Below are 15,901 nucleotides of genomic sequence, written 5' to 3'. Positions count from 1 at the left end.
TGCTGATGGAGTTCCTCTCACTGCACTCCTCATTCCTCAACCCCATTGGGGAATTTTCAAAGTATGGTGGTGGAAAGTAAAGCAAGATTGCACTGCAATTACTACAGCCTTTCATGTAGTTTTCCTTAATAATATTGCCTTATGTTCACATTTCTACTTTTCTTTTCTTTTCTTTTCTTTTCTTTGTGCTGGTCAATAATTCTTTAATAAATTAAAAAATACTTTATGAACTACAAAGAGAAATAAAATGTCATTCAAATTTCTCCAAAGAATTGATAGTTATGAGTGATGACTGTGGGCAGGAATAATGTCCTGTAGCAGTCTGTGAATTTGAAGAAGCCTCTGACTGAAGACACCAAGTCGTTATATAACAGTCTAATGACCAGGATGGTCAGGGCTTTCCATAATGTTTTTAATATTGCTATGATTCCCTCATAAAACAATAACAACTATGTTGGACTCAAAGATCCTGAGCAGTGGTGAGGACATATTTATCATTTATACACGTGTGTGTAATAAAACTAGCTGATATAAAATGAGCTGTCATCACAATTCTCCTGATAAGGCAGCCTAGTCATAATACATCATGCATTATTGCTATTCTGGATAGAAAAATTAACAATACAGAGCTTGAAACTGATTAGTGGTTCACATAAGCTGTTTTAGATGCATAATATAGACCAGATAAACGATGATGAATTACTCACAAACGCCCTCACAGAGTTAAACAAAATACAAAGGTCAAGAAAACACAGCAGGTTTTATTGGTGGGACTTTGCTCGTTTTTTTTTTTTTCCCACAGCAGGTGAACGAAGGGAAGCGTTCCTCATTGCAAAGCTGACAGCAGAAGCAGACACCATGATTCGGTAAGTACTTTACAAATCTCTTGAAAATGTTCCTGGCTTTTATTTGAAGTATACTGGAATTTGAATTAATCTACAGTCTTTTCACACGCAGGGTTTCTATCGTAGTCTGTGTTTTGCTGATGCTAAGCGTCAATGGAAAGTCCTTGGTATGTAAATGTGCTGTTTAGATTCAGATCAGATTGAATCATACAAACTTCAAAAGCTTTTTCCGTTGGCGATGGATGTCTAATATTTGCTCTCCTCTTCAGAATAAACCTTCAGATGAACACTTGGAGCAAAGGGTTGTGTAAGTTCACATCTTCAACCAAAAGTGCAAAACTCAGTGGACTTTTCAGATGAAGGCTGACACGGCATGTTCATTTTTACAGGTTCATTGATGACAAAGGGAAGCTGTCCTGGGGAGCAGAGGTGGAGCCTCCAGAGGACATGGACAGGACTGAGTATGAGGTCGACCCTCGTATGAGGATCTGGAGCAGCATGAAGGACAGCGGACAGGAGAAACACTACCTGAAGCCCGAGGAGGATCTGGATGAGATTTACCATCCTTCAATAGTCGAGCTCCAAGCTCAGATCAGAGAGTTTGGATACCAAGCTGAAGGGAAGGGAGACAACCAGCATTCGCCTGCACAGATGGCACAGGTAGTCTATCTGCAGCCTGAGGAAGACATGGATGACACTTACCACAAAGACCCCCTCTTACCCGCCCTTCAACGAGACGTGGCTGAGGCTGCTGCTCCTGTTGACCTTCCCTCTCAAAGAAAGTACACTGAGCCAGAGGAAGATCTCGATGATCTTTACCACAGAAGGCTGGACATGCCAGTCCTTCAACAAAAGGTAGCCGAGGCTCCTGTCGACATTCCCTCTCAGAGGAAATACACCGAGCCAGAGGAAGATCTGGATGGACTCTACCACCAGTAATCCAGGCTTAGCATTTATTTAAAACATGTCAGATGCAACACACAGACATATCTGTGTAATTTGATTCTGTTAAACTGCTTTACAGTAATGAATCAATCATCATCTCTTTTACATTTCATGTTGATAGAAACGTATGCATTCATGAGAGACTTCAGGTTTTATTTGATGAAGATAAGGAGAGAAGGTGTAGAGGAGAGATAAAGTCATATCTACTGTATATGAGAGCAATTAAAACATTTTTCATATTAATTGTAGAACAATAAAGTATGATTTTTTCTGAGCTTTGAATAAAAACTCAACCCAAAATAACCATGTATATGTATTTTTATTTTAAACAGAAAATAATTGAATTTGTGTTTCAGATTCCTAAAAAATATTAAAAATTGGAGCCTCTGGCAAAACCATGTTTCCTTCACTGCAGCATCTCAGCAGGAATGACTCCCTTCTTCAATATTAAGTTTCCATAGAGAGCAGTTTCCCTGAGCAAAAACAAAACAGAAAAATATCAAACAATTCTTAAAAAACAAAAAACAAGAAACAAAAACACAACTTGGGTGCAAACGTCAAAATTTTTGGAGTCGAGGGCCAAAATCTGAAATAAGTAAATAAAAATAAATAAAGAAGAACGGGATGAGGAAAAATGGATCTTAGAGCCCCTGAGTTTTCCCACAAAACATATTTCAAATGTTCATGTTTAAGATGTTTTAAAGTTTCAGAAAAAAATAATTATTTTTAATTTAAAAAAAAAAAACTGTAAATAGTTTGAAATTGTTGAAGATTTAAAAGAATTGAACAAATCCAAAAGATGCAGGACACCATCTCTTCTGGACAGCACTTGGACACCCCTGCCACGTTTTAGTCGAAGCAGAAAAAATACACACCCTGTTGCCACGACAGCGTAGGCCTTTTTAGCTCGTTCGTAGAAATTAAATCTTTCCATTTTCTCCAGAGAGCTCTGCATGTGAACAACAATCAGTAAAAACTTATTTTTGTTTTAAGTTCAGCCCGTAGGTAATTAGTGTCATACCTGAGAGCCTGCCCGGCTGAGGAGCTGTGCGTAAGTGTTCCACACTGGGACAGCTAAACATCTCTGTTTGTCACTGTCTACCAGATCCATGACTGCTGCCTGTCGGCAACAAATTTAACATGTGATATTCTTTGCTATGTTACAGCCTTATTCCAAAATGAGTTTAATTCAAAAAGCCCTATAAATCCTAGAGAAAATACTGCAAAAAAAAAAAACAAGAAAAAAAAGAGAGATACCACAATGTCAAAATGTTTCTATGTAATTCAACAAAATTTAAGGAATTAAAAAAAAGTAATTAAAGGTGGAAAAAAACACATATAAAAAAAATACTTGTATTTCTTTAACACTAATCATCCTTCAAATGTTTTTAGAAGTTGGGGTCTACCTTTGAGTATGATTTGCAACAAAACACACTTGTGTTGGTTCATAGTTGACAGAGCAGGTCAGAGCAGAACAAAGGAATGGTTATAGACTTCAGAGACTCAATTGTGAAAACACAAATTTAAAGGGACAGAACAAAAATCCTGCAGCACTGAATGCCCCAAAGTTCCACCCAGATTAATGTGTGCAGAACTTTCTTCTAGTTGTGTAATTAACTACACAACAATTGTGTAATTAATTAGTCAGAAATGTCAAATAGATCTGTGCTAATAAATACTGAATTGAAGCAGCAGTGAATACTTATATATGTGACTTCTTAAAAAAATATTTTCATTTTATAATTATGGGTTATTCCATGTAGAACTTGGAGCAAATTCTACGTAGAACTCCTTATTAGAATTGGAATAATGCTGCAACATAAAACGTCATGGTACTGTAAATACAAAATAGCTGGAGACTAAACTCTGATTTTGACATGCATGTGTGGAACCCTGTACCGGTCTATCGACGTAGGTATCCAAGGGCAACAACTTTAAAATCGCCTCTAAAAGTTGTGGGATTCCCAGACCTGAAGCCAAAATGAATCATAGTTAAAACAACAGACTAGTAACACACTCTGGTATGATGTTTTCATTTCAACATACCATCAGCTCTGATCTCTTTAGGACCACAGGCACAAATGGAAGACGCAGGGAAATTGGCATCTGCAAGTACTGAAGATGATAAAACATGAAATTAGTTTCACTGTTGTTGACATAAGAGCCTTCTGACCCCTTACAGTTCAAACACAGGTTGCAACCACCGCAGGACATGAATGACACGAATAGAGCTGTGGATCATACCCAGTTCATCCCCGTGGCCCATTTTGGCCAGCGCATACAGCAGCTCGGGTGATAAAACAGAGGGGATGCCCTTCAGAACCACCATCCTGCAACCCGAACAGCGTAGAATTCACAGAAACAGAAATTGAAGCGAACCGAGAGGATTTCCCTGCATCTACTTCCGCCTTTGTTTAGCTTTACAGCACCTACTGGCCAGAAAGTGAACTACAAGCAAAAAGATTACAAATATTTTTGTCAATTTACAGAAGGATGTTTATATTTTAGATACAGAAAAATGCCGTTTATATTTTTTTGGCACTTGTGATGAAGATTGGTAAAAGTATTTAAAACGTATTACTGTAACAAAATCTCACACATTGAATTAGTGAAAAACAGAATAAAATTTTCTAAAAAAAATTGCAGCTTAAGATTATTTTTAAATATAACATTATTTTTAAATATAACAAAAATATGCACATATTTTTTATATGTTCAGATGGTACATACAGTAAATAGCTAAATGTCTTCTATTTTGGGGTCTTTTTGCAGCAAAGTAAAACAACAGACTGAACCTCCTTTTGGAAAAATGATTCTGTATTTTTCACTATGGCTTGTAGTTTGAACACAGACCTAATCGTGTCCATAGAGGCTCAAATAGAGCCAGCAATGTGACTAAATCTCACAGCTGCTGTGTTATTTTGGGAAATAAAAGTGACTTTGGGGGAAGTGATTTGAGGCTGCTGAGCAGGAAAAAAAAGAACCCCGCAGGAGTCGGGCCTGTCTGCCAAATCTGAAAGCCCCTTCTCCCTCTATGGACCCATGCTGCTCTTGCTTTATTTCGCCTTCTTTAAATGAGTTTATCACGCTATGAGGGTCTGTGCTGCCAAATTGCAACGTTTTGCCCCCTTTGTGTGCACGGAGAGCCTCATTTAAGTCTACATTTATTATTTTGACCTTTCGGCAGCCTCAAAGAGGAGCTCCTTTTCTGCTCCTCTCAGTGTTCTTTGGTGCTTTCCTGCAGAGTGAGAAGACAAGTTTTTTTTGTTCCTATTCCCTTTAAATGTTTTGTTAGAGGTGCTGACAAGTGAGCAAGATCCAGGGGAATATTGAATAAATAATAATAATAATAAATAATAATAATAAAAACAATTAGGCCGTCGCCTTGTGAAGATATGAAGTGCCGCCGTATGAAGATCAGTGAGAGAAAAGATGCCTCCTGATGATTGGAGCAGCAGCAGAAAGCACACTTTAACCAAATTGGTTCTGGTGGTTCTCTTTGAAGATCAGTAGTTCTGCAGTTACAGCGCAATGGATATGTTCAGACAACAAAAATGTGGAAATTTACTAAGTTGGTAATTTTTTTTTTACAACAATGTGTATGTTATACAGATGTACCTGAGTAAATTGTCAGAAAGTTACTCTATTTCAGAATTCAATTCAAAAAGTTAACCTCAGACAGACATATTGTTAAATGTGTATTTCTGATTATTTTGGCACTAATAGCTTCCAGCTAATAAAAACCTAATGTATAGTTTCTCACTAAAAACATTTTAACATGACAATTTTCTACCATGTTTTTTTTCCCACTAAGCATCTAATAATATGTTTGAATATTCTGTCCATTGTTTGGAGGTTGGACACACAATCACCTGTGATGGAAAAGCACAAGGGAAAAGAATATATGCAGGTTGTCTATACCTGCTTATGTTTTGAGGTTATGGGATTGGTTGGTGCTCATCTCCCAGAGGTGGAGACTCGAGTCACATGACTTGGACTCAAGTCATTAAAATCAAGACTTGAGACTTGAAAAAATTTTCAAAGACTCGGACTTGCAATCATTGACTTGGGACTTGACTTGAAGCTGTTTACTTGAATAGACTTGATATTTTATCCAAAGTCTTAACATTTAAAACACCTTAATTTCACTCATTCTGTATTAACCGGCGCAGGCAGAAGTACATTGCTAATTTATTAGTAGTATATTAAAAATATATTAAAAGTATATTTTTAATATAATTCTATGATAGAATTAGTACACTCAATATAGAATATTTTTGGAATATTTCTGTTGAATTCTACATAAAAAAGTAGTATTCAAGACTACTTGAATACTACTTTCAAGTAGTATACGTTGAGTATAACGTATACTGGTTATACTTAACGTATAACCAGTATACTGGTTATACTGGTTATACTTAACGTATAACCAGTATACGTTGAGTATACTAAAAGTTGTAATTTAATACCATTTAAATACTACTAAAGTATACCATCCATCCATCCATCCATTTTCTTTCACCCTTGTCCCTCAGTGGGGTCGGGAGGGTTGCTGGTGCCCATCTCCAGCTAACGTTCCGGGCGAGAGGCGGGGTCACCCTGGACAGGTCGCCAGTCTGTCGCAGGGCAACACAGAGACACACAGGACAAACAACCATGCACACACACACTCACACCTAGGGACAATTTAGAGAGGCCAATTAACCTGACAGTCATGTTTTTGGACTGTGGGAGGAAACCGGAGTACCCGGAGAAAACCCACGCATGCACAGGGAGAACATGCAAACTCCATGCAGATAGACCCCAGGCCGGGAATCGAACCCAGAACCTTCTTGCTGCAAGGCAACAGCTCTACCAAAAAGTTGTTCCAAAATAGTACAGATTAAGTCAATCAAAGTATGCTAAAGTATGATAAAATTTAGTATACTAAAGCATACTTTTTTTTTACTTGGGTAAGGCAGTAAAGTGCCCTACCCATTGGCCCAAAGCCAATGGTTCCCTGGCCCACCCTGTTCAGGCGAAGCTGCGCAGATCACTGCCAGTTCAGACTTGTGGGAATAATGCATTTAGTGCCCACAGATTCTATTTTTTTTTTTTTCATAGCACATGCTCACTGTGTGCTATTATTAGCCCTAGTGGAAGCAGGTCAAGGTTGAGGAGGAGGAACATAGTGAAGGACTGAAGTGAGAACTGGTCAGTAGGATCCCCTCCACTCTGCTTCACAAAAGCAATGGCCTCAGCCAGAACCTGCTCCTTACGTGAGGCCCTCCCTGCCACAGCATCTTCTCTCTGGTTTGCCTCCTCAATTGGCCCCATCAGGAGTCGACCCTGAGGGGTTCCACGATGAACTGGATGTGCATGCACGATCTGACCGAGGAAAAAGCATCAGTCTTAAAAATTAAATACAGATATTGTTTGAATTGATAACACAATAATTACACTGTATTTTTGTAACCTTTTTCAGTGAGCATGCTCTGAAGCAATACCACATAGCAGTATCATTCATTATAAAATACAGTAGACTACCGTTTTTCGCTCTGTTGTGATGCCCACACAGTCTAAATAGCAGGACACCCGCAATACAACGCGTTAATATAGGACAAAAATACGTTGTTTTCGAGATTTATTGGATGACATTTTTTGGATGACAAGAAATAACACACATTAGTGTAATCGTGTTACAAAAGTAAGTGCAATTTGTACGTTTTCCTCTTTTTTGGCGGGTACACAAAATACAATATGAAGCCCGCAAGAAAAATGTTATGCTAACTTCGGCTAGATAAACTTAGCTGTTGCAAAAGACAAAAATATATTGAAACTTACCGATCACCAAAGTATTCACGATGAAATGATACTAGCTCTTCCTCGTCAAATGGTTCAGAGGTATAGAAGGTGGAGGGACATAGGTCAAGAGTTACCTGAAGTAAGAGAAGTTCCAGAAGGTGGAAGGAGATTGGAAGATAGGTCAAAAGTTAGCCAAACTAAGCAACCAGCTCCGGGTGTGATTGGCCCACCGGAACATGAAGCGCGCACCCGATTGGCTGGTTTGGGGGCGATTACTTTGCCTTACTTTTGGCTTTTTTTTTGTTGCTCTAACTGTAGATTGCAGGAGGCGCAAGAGTGACACGCAAATTCGTGAAGCGTTCCTTATTTTCTTCTTTGCCAGAAGAAAGAAAAAACATCTGCGAAAAAATTCCAGAACAAAACGGCACGGTCAAATCACAGTCATACCATTGGTTCCTGAACAGGTTTCCTCCAGAAGCTCACTTCCTAGAACGTAGCTTGGGTGATGTCATCAATCAACCATACCAAAGTGTTGAGCAGTGTTCCCTGATGATGCACACAAAATCTGGTGCAGATTGGATGATGAATCAGGAAGATATTGCTGTTGAAACAGGGTTAATTGCTCGTTCAGAGAACCTTTTCATGATATGCTAATTTTTTGAGAAAGGAATTTTGGGTTTTCATGAGCTGTATGCCAAAATCATCAGTATTAAAACAATAAAAGACCTGAAATATTTCAGTTGGTGTGCAATGAATCTAAAATATATGAGTTTAATTTTTATCATTACATTATGGAAAATAATGAACTTTATCACAATATGCCAATTTGAGAAGGACCTGTAAGTATTGAAATAAATAATTATAAAAGTATCAATAAATTGAGTTAAAAATAATCCGCATTTGGGCTCCACGTAAAGTCTTAAAACAGCTCCACCTAGTGGTCTAGAGTAGACAATGCAAAAATCGCATGCTACTTTACCATCACAGCTAAGGTGACACTAATGAAAACTATGGAACACACTACGTCAACAACTTAACATTTTTCAAGAATCCCCACACAATAATTAGTGTTTAAAATTGTTATTTAGCTTTTATTTGCAAAATGTACACATAATAAACTGCTACAAACATTTTAAAAATGAAAAGGCAGAGTTAGTACAAATTATTCTTCCATCCTTCTGTACACACAGACTGTAAAACAGTTTTCAAATCACCATCACAGTCAAGTCTCCTGATCCAATACAGCACTTTCTTAACACTTCACCCCAGCAGGCTATGATAGGACACTTTTCACTTCACTGTTTATAATTTTCAGCTCATATACAATCAGGATCTCAGTATTACACAATTCATTACCAATGAGGGAGTGATCAAATTATTGCCAAAACCCAATGATCTCCTTTGAACTTTTTATTTACTGGTCCTGGAAATTGGCTTTTCTTTTCTCCACAAATGCAGTCATGCCTTCCTTACGGTCATCCTGCAGACAAAATCGGATTTAAACATCACTAATCAGCTGTTGGAGACAGAGTTAACACTCACAGTTGATCACCAAACAGGCTTTTCTATATTTACCGTCGCAAAGGTAGCGTGGAACAAACGCTTTTCCAAGCGATTTCCTTCAGCCAAAGTCAGTTCATAAGCTGCAGTTTAACAGAGGATCCAGTTAAACAAAGTTAATGATTCAGACTTATGTGAAGATAAATAAATTCTTCACATACCTGCATTCACGGCTTCTTTAGCCATGGTGCTGACCAGTTTGGAATTGGCAGCAATTTTCTCCCCACATTTAACAGCTTCAGATATGAGCTGGTCCACAGGATAAATTTTACTCACCAAACCTGAAAACACACAAAATGAACCATAGAATATGCTTCATTGTACATCTGATATTATATATTGCATCACATATGGCTCTCTGTGGGTCATTCAGATTAATAAAAAAATGATTAAGTAATCAGTAGTTACATTAGCTGACTTAGCTTCTATGTTAACGCTATAGTTTATATCCAAAAACCTAAGACGCTTTTTTATTTTATATACTCTACAAGCTACTGAATTATAACCACTGACGTTCACACAACTATCCAGAGATGAGAAGACCTTTAATGCAGAGGTTGTACAAACTGCCATGGGTAATTTTTGATGTTTGCATTATTTTACTTTACAAACAAAACTGGATTCATTTCACCACTTCCAAGCTCCTTCACATCTGATGTTCATCTGGCATGACTTCTTTATCTTCAGGTCCTTGCATTGATACTCAGACAGATTCAAGACAGACAGGAGCTGGTTACCAGCACTAAGGAACGCATAACTTGACAAGTTTTACACATCCAGAGTTAGGATCTTAAGCTACTACAATGTTACACTGCCAGTGCCTCCCTATTGTTTCTTCAAATATAAGCAATGTCTCTATGGCCAAAGAGTTGTAGTTTCTTTTATTCTGAGCCAAAAACATGCTTCCAGTAAGCATGATCTTTTTCCAGTCTGTCCTTGGCATACTTCAGTCTGGCTTGAATGTGTCTCTGGTCTTGTGTAGAGCTGTAGTTATTGTTTTCTACAGAGGGAGTTGAGATCCTAACTTGGATTAGTCTTGCAATAATCTTGTACTCTTTTTCTCAAGTTTAAACTGGTGTGTTCTAGTCCTTGGTAAAAGTGAATACAAAACCAGAAACCGAAATAGATCACTACATCTTGTTCATAAAGTGACTATATAATGTTGCCATTACCTGACTGTTTGGCCTCCTGAGCATTAATCCTGTCTCCTGTTAGTACCAACTCCATTGCCAGGGATTTGCCAACAGCACGAGTCAGGCGCTGGGTGCCTCCCGACCCTGCAGGTAAAACAGTCATGCAGAGTCAAAAACAACAGCGCTGTAAGATCCAAGTAGGACAGAAAGAGGTCTTTACCTGGGATGGTCCCCAGCAGGATCTCTGGTTGGCCAAACTGTGCCTTCTCTCCAGCGTAGATGATGTCACACATCATGGCTAGCTCACAACCTCCACCCAGCTGCAACAGAATCAGAACAAGGAAGACAATCAGGCTGCATTTATTTGACAAGGTATGAATGCATGTCTGCTGGTTTTAAGGTATTACATTCAACAGCGGGAGTGTGCCATTATGCACAGAACAATAACAGAAATCTGATATATGGATAAAATAATGTTGAACTCTGTAAGTGTGAAGAAGACTTCTAAAGGTGATTTTCCACTGGTAAGTCGCGCACCATCAGGTTAATGTGTGGTTCGGTTCTACCCCAGGTAGTGAGCTACAACAGGACTGAAGAAACCTCAATAAAGATGGATGGTTTGGAAGCCGTAACATTGGAATAACTTTATGACAGTTAAAGCCTCATGACTAAGCAGCATTAAAAGACGTTTGTTTTAAAATGTCAAGTTTCTTTTTTCTTTTGGTTGGATTTCATGTGCTAGACTCTTCTGGAAAAAGATAAAAAGAGAGAAGATAAAAAGAGAGAAAATAAAAAGCTCTGTGATACTTACAGCAAATCCATTAACAGCTGCGATTACAGGTTTCCTCACTGTGGATACTCTGTTCCAGTGAGCCAGAAAGTTCCCACCATAACATTCCTGAAAAGTTCGATTCTGCATCTCTTTAATATCTGCTCCCGCTGAAAAGACACAACAGCAGAGTTCACCTCTAAAATATAGCCACTTTAATCCAAACAATCTGCCAATATAAAAATATGTGATGCCATACCAGCAAAGGCTCTCTCGCTGCCAGTGATGACAACAGCTCCAATGTCTTTGTCGGCTTCAAAGGCATCCAGCGCCTGCCCCAGCTCCTTCATTAGATCGTCACAGAGAGCGTTGAGAGCCTTGGGTCGGTTCAGCTGAATGAAGCCTACATTGTTCTTGTCACCTCGCTTTTCCACCAAAATATACTCGTACTGACCACCTGCGTGAAGAAGCTGCCTTTACGATCACGATCCACAACTTGCAAAGTTAGCTGCCACTTTCATCTATCTGGTGGGAGCCATTTTTAAAGTACCTGTAACTAAAATGTCTCTTTTTCTTAAAGTACACTGATGTTTGAATTGTTTAGTCAGTACATCCAAGAAGGAGAAAAAGCACAATTAAAAAAAATTAAGAAACTGAATGAGAACATTCATTGAACTCTTGTGGATGGACATTTGTTTGGTTGTGTTATGCAACCAGTTGGCTTGCTGAGAAGAAAGTCACCCTCAGATAAAATGTATTATAATTAGAAAACAAAAGCAAGAAAAATCCAATAAAACAAATGTTTGATGTAATTTTATCTGGAACAAGCTAGCAGGTCTTATAGCTCACATTTGACAAGTTAGATGTATTCACAGCAGAAAATAAAACGTTGCAGGGTCTGCACCACCTTTTAGTAAATCTGGAAACATAAAGGAGGAACATATGATCAAGTCAATATTTAAAATTGTGTTTTTTTTTTCTTACCAAAGTGAACAAAATCTTGGTTTAATGAGTGCTTTCATGCTTTTATGTAAAAAACAAAACAACAACAATCTAACAGTGGTCTAGTGACAGTAGCAACAGCAACATTAGAAGTTCTAAAAATATACTTTAAAAGATCAGATAAGCTCGTTCCTGTAAAAATAAACGTAATAAAATGCAGCAGCAAGGTTAAAGATTCGCTTATCTGCTGCACACTTGGACAGCATCCAGATGTCTTGACATTGTATTATTGCAGCCAGGTGTTCGCCTCGCGGACCCCTGGCTGCTTTCTGACCACACACCTGAGCTGTAGAGGCGGCTGGCGGACAGCAGGGCCGGCGCTGCTCTGGAGGACTTCAGGAGCAAAGCTGCGTTTCTGCACAAAAAGGCCATGACTGCAGCGAGACACTGAACTTAACAGCAGGCTGGTTAGTGGGACCTTCCTCTTATAATTTCTTCTTTAGTGCTTGTTTTATGCTGCGGTAGGCTCAAAAAAAGGCTTCACCGCCATCTAGTGTCTCTGGAAAGAAATGCAGGCACGGTTATGTATTTATGAAATTCACCTCACTAATGAAATGTTTTTCATTGTGATCATAGGCGTAGGAAGCGGGGGATGCCCCCCCCCAATATTGGAGAGAGCCACATTCGTCCCCCCCAATAATTTCACCGCAGTTGCGAAGAATCTTCCACTCGCATGCTTTTATTTTGAAGGCGCACAACAGCGCATTCAGCAGAGCGCTTCCTCCCCCTCCCCCCTCTGAACGAGAAGGTCCTCGCTGCAGCATGCAGAAAGGGGCGGGGACGGACCACTGTCAGCCTCATACCTTATATGGAAATGGGACCATTGCACTCCGGAAGTGAAGGGGGCGCTATTTTCCTAATTTCTAGTATAAATACCTTAAAGAAGCGGGTTTGAGATGCCGATTGAAAGAAGTTTGAGAGGGTTCATGTGTTCGGCACACGATCCAAAATGGAAAAGGCGCAAAGTCAGCAAAAGGTATTTTTACCTTCTTTAAAATTTTTATCACATAGTAAATCAATACGCTTTTCTAGATGACGTTGAGCATATAATAAACAGCTGTAGACTATTGAAATGCGTAATTCATAGAAGGTAAGGTTAAATTTAGCATGTAGCATAGCTAATTATTTCCCTGCAGGGCACCATTAGATAAAAATAGAAAAGTAAATAAAATGTATAATTGATAAGTGTATTTTATGCTCAAACTTTGTTTTTTTATTTTATTTAACAGATCCACGTTTCTATTTGTAACATTCGTAACGGAGAGAAGATTATTCCGGATATTTCTGTCCTCTTTGCTCATACAAAGCCGATGAGTCGTTCAAGGTACAGAATCACATAACAAGAACTGCTACGGTTCAACATAACGGTATGTAAAGCTACACTTACACTATCATTTATTTATTTACCTTCTTAACAGTTTTGTAGTTGTTTTTTTTCATAAAAAAGACTAGAAAAAGGTTAATCCTTTTTGAAATATGTTTTTGCTCGCCAACATTTCTGGAAAGTCTAACACTTTTTATAAACTAAAAGCTGCCATCATAGGTGGGTGTAGTTCCCTCATAGCCATTATTCTGGTGATAGTCTTGCAATGCACCTGTTTTTCTGTAATTTTCAGATGCCTTTGGATGTACTGGAAGCTGTTCTCCAAGAGGTGATACTAGCACAGGGAGATGCAGTTTACCTCACCTTGGCATTAACCTGCAAGCGCTTTAAAGCCATTGTGTCTGACCCAGTGTTCATGAAGAGGACTCACTTTGCTTGGCTGGATGGTAAGAACCTTTGACTTTTTTCCACATAAAACATGTTAAATTAGATTTAAACTACATGAAATTTATCATTCATTTACAGGTGAGATCAACTGGGGTAAATTTTCAAAGTCATTCAAGGCAGAAAACCAGATTCCTTTTGCAGTCGTTACGTGTTCTTCCTGTAACCGGCAATATAAAGACTGTGTGGGCTTCACTGGAAATGGAAGACGAGGAGATTACCCTCGTTACTACTGTGATGGCAGACCTGGACACTGCCCTGGATGTCAGTACTGAATGCAAGGAGAATAATAGTTGTTTTCCACAGTCTTTCACACATTTCAGTTGTCACACATTGTTCTTTTTTGGTGACATCTTTGTAAATCTGTTCTGCTGACATTTGGATTTGTTCTGTCATCCTTTAGTTTTTCACAATGTGTTCTTTAAACATTATGTAAATTTTTTAGTGTTCCTTTTGTTGTAGTTCAGTTGATTTATATTATTTAGTTTTTTGGTAGAACTGTTGTTTCCAGGAAAAGTAACATTGTGGCTCTAATATATTAAAGAGAAAGTAGAACCAATAAAGTAGTTGTAAATATATTGTAACAGCATTGTTTAACAATTGGATAACCTTGTTTTAAAATTTTGAAATACAAGCAAAGATAATACCTTTCAGTATTTCATGTGTAACGTTTCATATACTTTAACAATGACTGGAAGAAATAAAAATTGTCTTTGCAAACCTCAGTCGTTTATGTTTTAGCAATCAGAATCAACAGTTTTTATTTAAATAAAGCAACCAAATACAGAAACATGTTCAGTTAGAAACATACCATAATACAAAGATTAAAGGTATGCTGAGCGACGGTGGAGACCGGGTGGAGGTGATGGAAACTCGGGTGAGGAGCAGTTGTTCACATCAAGCCGGACTTTATGAAGTGTAATTCAAGAAGATGAGGAGACCGGCGCCGATAGGCTGAGACGGAGGCGCATGATGAGCTGATTGGCTGAATTGAAGAGCGTTAGAATGTACACATAAGCCTGATTTATTTATCTGGTGACTTCAAAGAAGCTTTTCATACAGAAACAATGATTAATCCACAGTGGATCATTCTCTTGTCAAATAAACGTTCTAAAACCTACTTTCTCTGAGTGTTTCCAGTTTGAAGCTACATTTAAAGTTTTACAAAAGTCTCTCTGGGTTTTGCAACAATTGAATATTTGAGCGCAGTTTGTGAATCAAATACAACTGGTAGAGTTGATATAGAATTTCTAAATTGAATAGTGGGACACCAGTCCAGTGTCTTTTATCAGATTACTGGTTAAGCTGGAGTCCTTACAGGAAAGGTTTCCAATGAGACTTTATGGTAAACAATGACAATAGTTGAGCTCACCTGCAACCAAGCATAATAGTTTTTGGCACTAGTTATATTTTAGATTTAAATTTATTTATTATAAGAGTACGTTTCACTACATCACAATCTATTAATTGAACTACAGCGTTCTTGAAGTATTTGGTATCTGTTTTCTTAATCTAGGATGGACTGGTGATCTGCCCAGGGTCATGCGTGCGTGTATGATAATTAATGGATGGATAAATGTGTTCCTAAATATTTTTTAAGCCTTTTGTTTCAGCTAGATTGGGTGACAATAGATAAATACATATACATAATAATTCATTATTGTTGCTTGTTTTAAGTTGTTTATTACTAATGTGATTTTAACATTAAAAAAACAATAGTTTTAATTATTTTTTTAAAGGGACATACCACGTTACATTTTTATTTCTATTATTATTATTATTATTATTATTATTATTATTATTAACGCGGCTGGTACAGGAAATAGCGCCACTAGCGCCCCCTTCACTTCCGGATTGCAATGGTCCCATTTCCATATAAGGTAAGAGGCTGACAGTGGTCCGTCCCCGCCCCTTTCTGCATGCTGCAGCGAGGTGTACTTGCTCTGAACAGCTCAGAGTAAAGGCAGCAGCAGACGAGTCAGAGAAACTCCGTTTGAATGAGGTAAGCTGTCTACTTTCATATATAGAACTAAATCTTTTTGGTTAAGCCGTTTTAATTCTGGAATAGTCATATGTCCAAAATTTTACTGCTAAC

General features: G+C 38.2%; 3 protein-coding genes and 1 long non-coding RNA gene across 7 annotated transcripts; 2 read left to right on the top strand and 2 right to left on the bottom strand.

The window, feature by feature from the left end:
- Positions 1-257: 257 nt before the first annotated feature.
- Positions 258-2,168, top strand: LOC103476969 (uncharacterized). 2 transcript variants are annotated; one of them, XM_008429750.3, is made up of 4 exons: positions 258-866; positions 958-1,012; positions 1,115-1,152; positions 1,235-2,168. In XM_008429750.3, the coding sequence occupies exons 1-4, from the start codon at positions 667-669 to the stop codon at positions 1,782-1,784; spliced, it is 843 nt and encodes a 280-aa protein (XP_008427972.2). In that variant the 5' UTR covers positions 258-666; the 3' UTR covers positions 1,785-2,168. The 2 variants fall into 2 exon arrangements, with proteins under 2 accessions (XP_008427972.2, XP_081472659.1); XM_081616533.1 differs by having other exon boundaries at positions 259-1,012.
- On the bottom strand, positions 2,091-4,265 carry fuom (fucose mutarotase). 3 transcript variants are annotated; one of them, XM_008429747.3, is made up of 6 exons: positions 4,035-4,234; positions 3,837-3,905; positions 3,690-3,760; positions 2,812-2,910; positions 2,666-2,739; positions 2,091-2,263 (listed from the first exon to the last, which is right to left on the bottom strand). In XM_008429747.3, exons 1-6 carry the CDS (start codon positions 4,117-4,119, stop codon positions 2,197-2,199), a joined length of 465 nt encoding a protein of 154 aa, XP_008427969.1. In that variant the 5' UTR covers positions 4,120-4,234; the 3' UTR covers positions 2,091-2,196. The 3 variants fall into 3 exon arrangements, with proteins under 3 accessions (XP_008427969.1, XP_008427971.1, XP_008427967.1); XM_008429749.3 differs by lacking the exon at positions 2,666-2,739; XM_008429745.3 differs by lacking the exon at positions 2,091-2,263 and having other exon boundaries at positions 2,270-2,739; positions 4,035-4,265.
- A 4,373-nt stretch (positions 4,266-8,638) lies between these two features.
- Positions 8,639-12,488, bottom strand: echs1 (enoyl CoA hydratase, short chain, 1, mitochondrial). Its single transcript, XM_008429744.3, has 8 exons — positions 12,320-12,488; positions 11,296-11,493; positions 11,079-11,206; positions 10,488-10,587; positions 10,307-10,411; positions 9,296-9,415; positions 9,150-9,217; positions 8,639-9,054 (listed from the first exon to the last, which is right to left on the bottom strand). The coding sequence occupies exons 1-8, from the start codon at positions 12,408-12,410 to the stop codon at positions 8,989-8,991; spliced, it is 876 nt and encodes a 291-aa protein (XP_008427966.1). The 5' UTR covers positions 12,411-12,488; the 3' UTR covers positions 8,639-8,988.
- A 292-nt stretch (positions 12,489-12,780) lies between these two features.
- LOC145555074 (uncharacterized) lies at positions 12,781-14,531 on the top strand. Its single transcript, XR_014091154.1, has 3 exons — positions 12,781-13,405; positions 13,655-13,808; positions 13,888-14,531. It is a non-coding gene; the product is annotated as an uncharacterized LOC145555074 (long non-coding RNA).
- Positions 14,532-15,901: the final 1,370 nt, after the last annotated feature.

Source organism: Poecilia reticulata, chromosome 15 (assembly GCF_904066995.2).
Source record: "Poecilia reticulata chromosome 15, P_reticulata-male-v2, whole genome shotgun sequence".
NCBI classification, from domain to species: domain Eukaryota; kingdom Metazoa; phylum Chordata; class Actinopteri; order Cyprinodontiformes; family Poeciliidae; genus Poecilia; species Poecilia reticulata.
Note: the sequence above shows the minus strand (reverse complement) of the source record. Positions and strands in the feature narration are given on the sequence as shown.

What these genes read in the sequence shown, in the direction of transcription:
- fuom (XM_008429745.3), bottom strand. Translation starts at nt 4,119, where the DNA reads ATGGTGGTTCTGAAGGGCATCCCCTCTGTTTTATCACCCGAGCTGCTG. An exon ending in GGGCCACGGGGATGAACTGG is followed by an intron (nt 3,906 to 4,034) that starts GTATGATCCACA and finishes TATCATCTTCAG; the next exon opens with TACTTGCAGATGCCAATTTC. An exon ending in TCAGCCGGGCAGGCTCTCAG is followed by an intron (nt 2,740 to 2,811) that starts GTATGACACTAA and finishes GTTCACATGCAG; the next exon opens with AGCTCTCTGGAGAAAATGGA.
- echs1 (XM_008429744.3), bottom strand. Translation starts at nt 12,410, where the DNA reads ATGGCCTTTTTGTGCAGAAACGCAGCTTTGCTCCTGAAGTCCTCCAGA. An exon ending in CAGCGAGAGAGCCTTTGCTG is followed by an intron (nt 11,207 to 11,295) that starts GTATGGCATCAC and finishes GTGTCTTTTCAG; the next exon opens with CGGGAGCAGATATTAAAGAG. An exon ending in CCTGCTGGGGACCATCCCAG is followed by an intron (nt 10,412 to 10,487) that starts GTAAAGACCTCT and finishes TTTTACCTGCAG; the next exon opens with GGTCGGGAGGCACCCAGCGC.
- LOC103476969 (XM_008429750.3), top strand. Translation starts at nt 667, where the DNA reads ATGCATAATATAGACCAGATAAACGATGATGAATTACTCACAAACGCC. An exon ending in GAAGCAGACACCATGATTCG is followed by an intron (nt 867 to 957) that starts GTAAGTACTTTA and finishes TTTCACACGCAG; the next exon opens with GGTTTCTATCGTAGTCTGTG. An exon ending in CACTTGGAGCAAAGGGTTGT is followed by an intron (nt 1,153 to 1,234) that starts GTAAGTTCACAT and finishes TCATTTTTACAG; the next exon opens with GTTCATTGATGACAAAGGGA.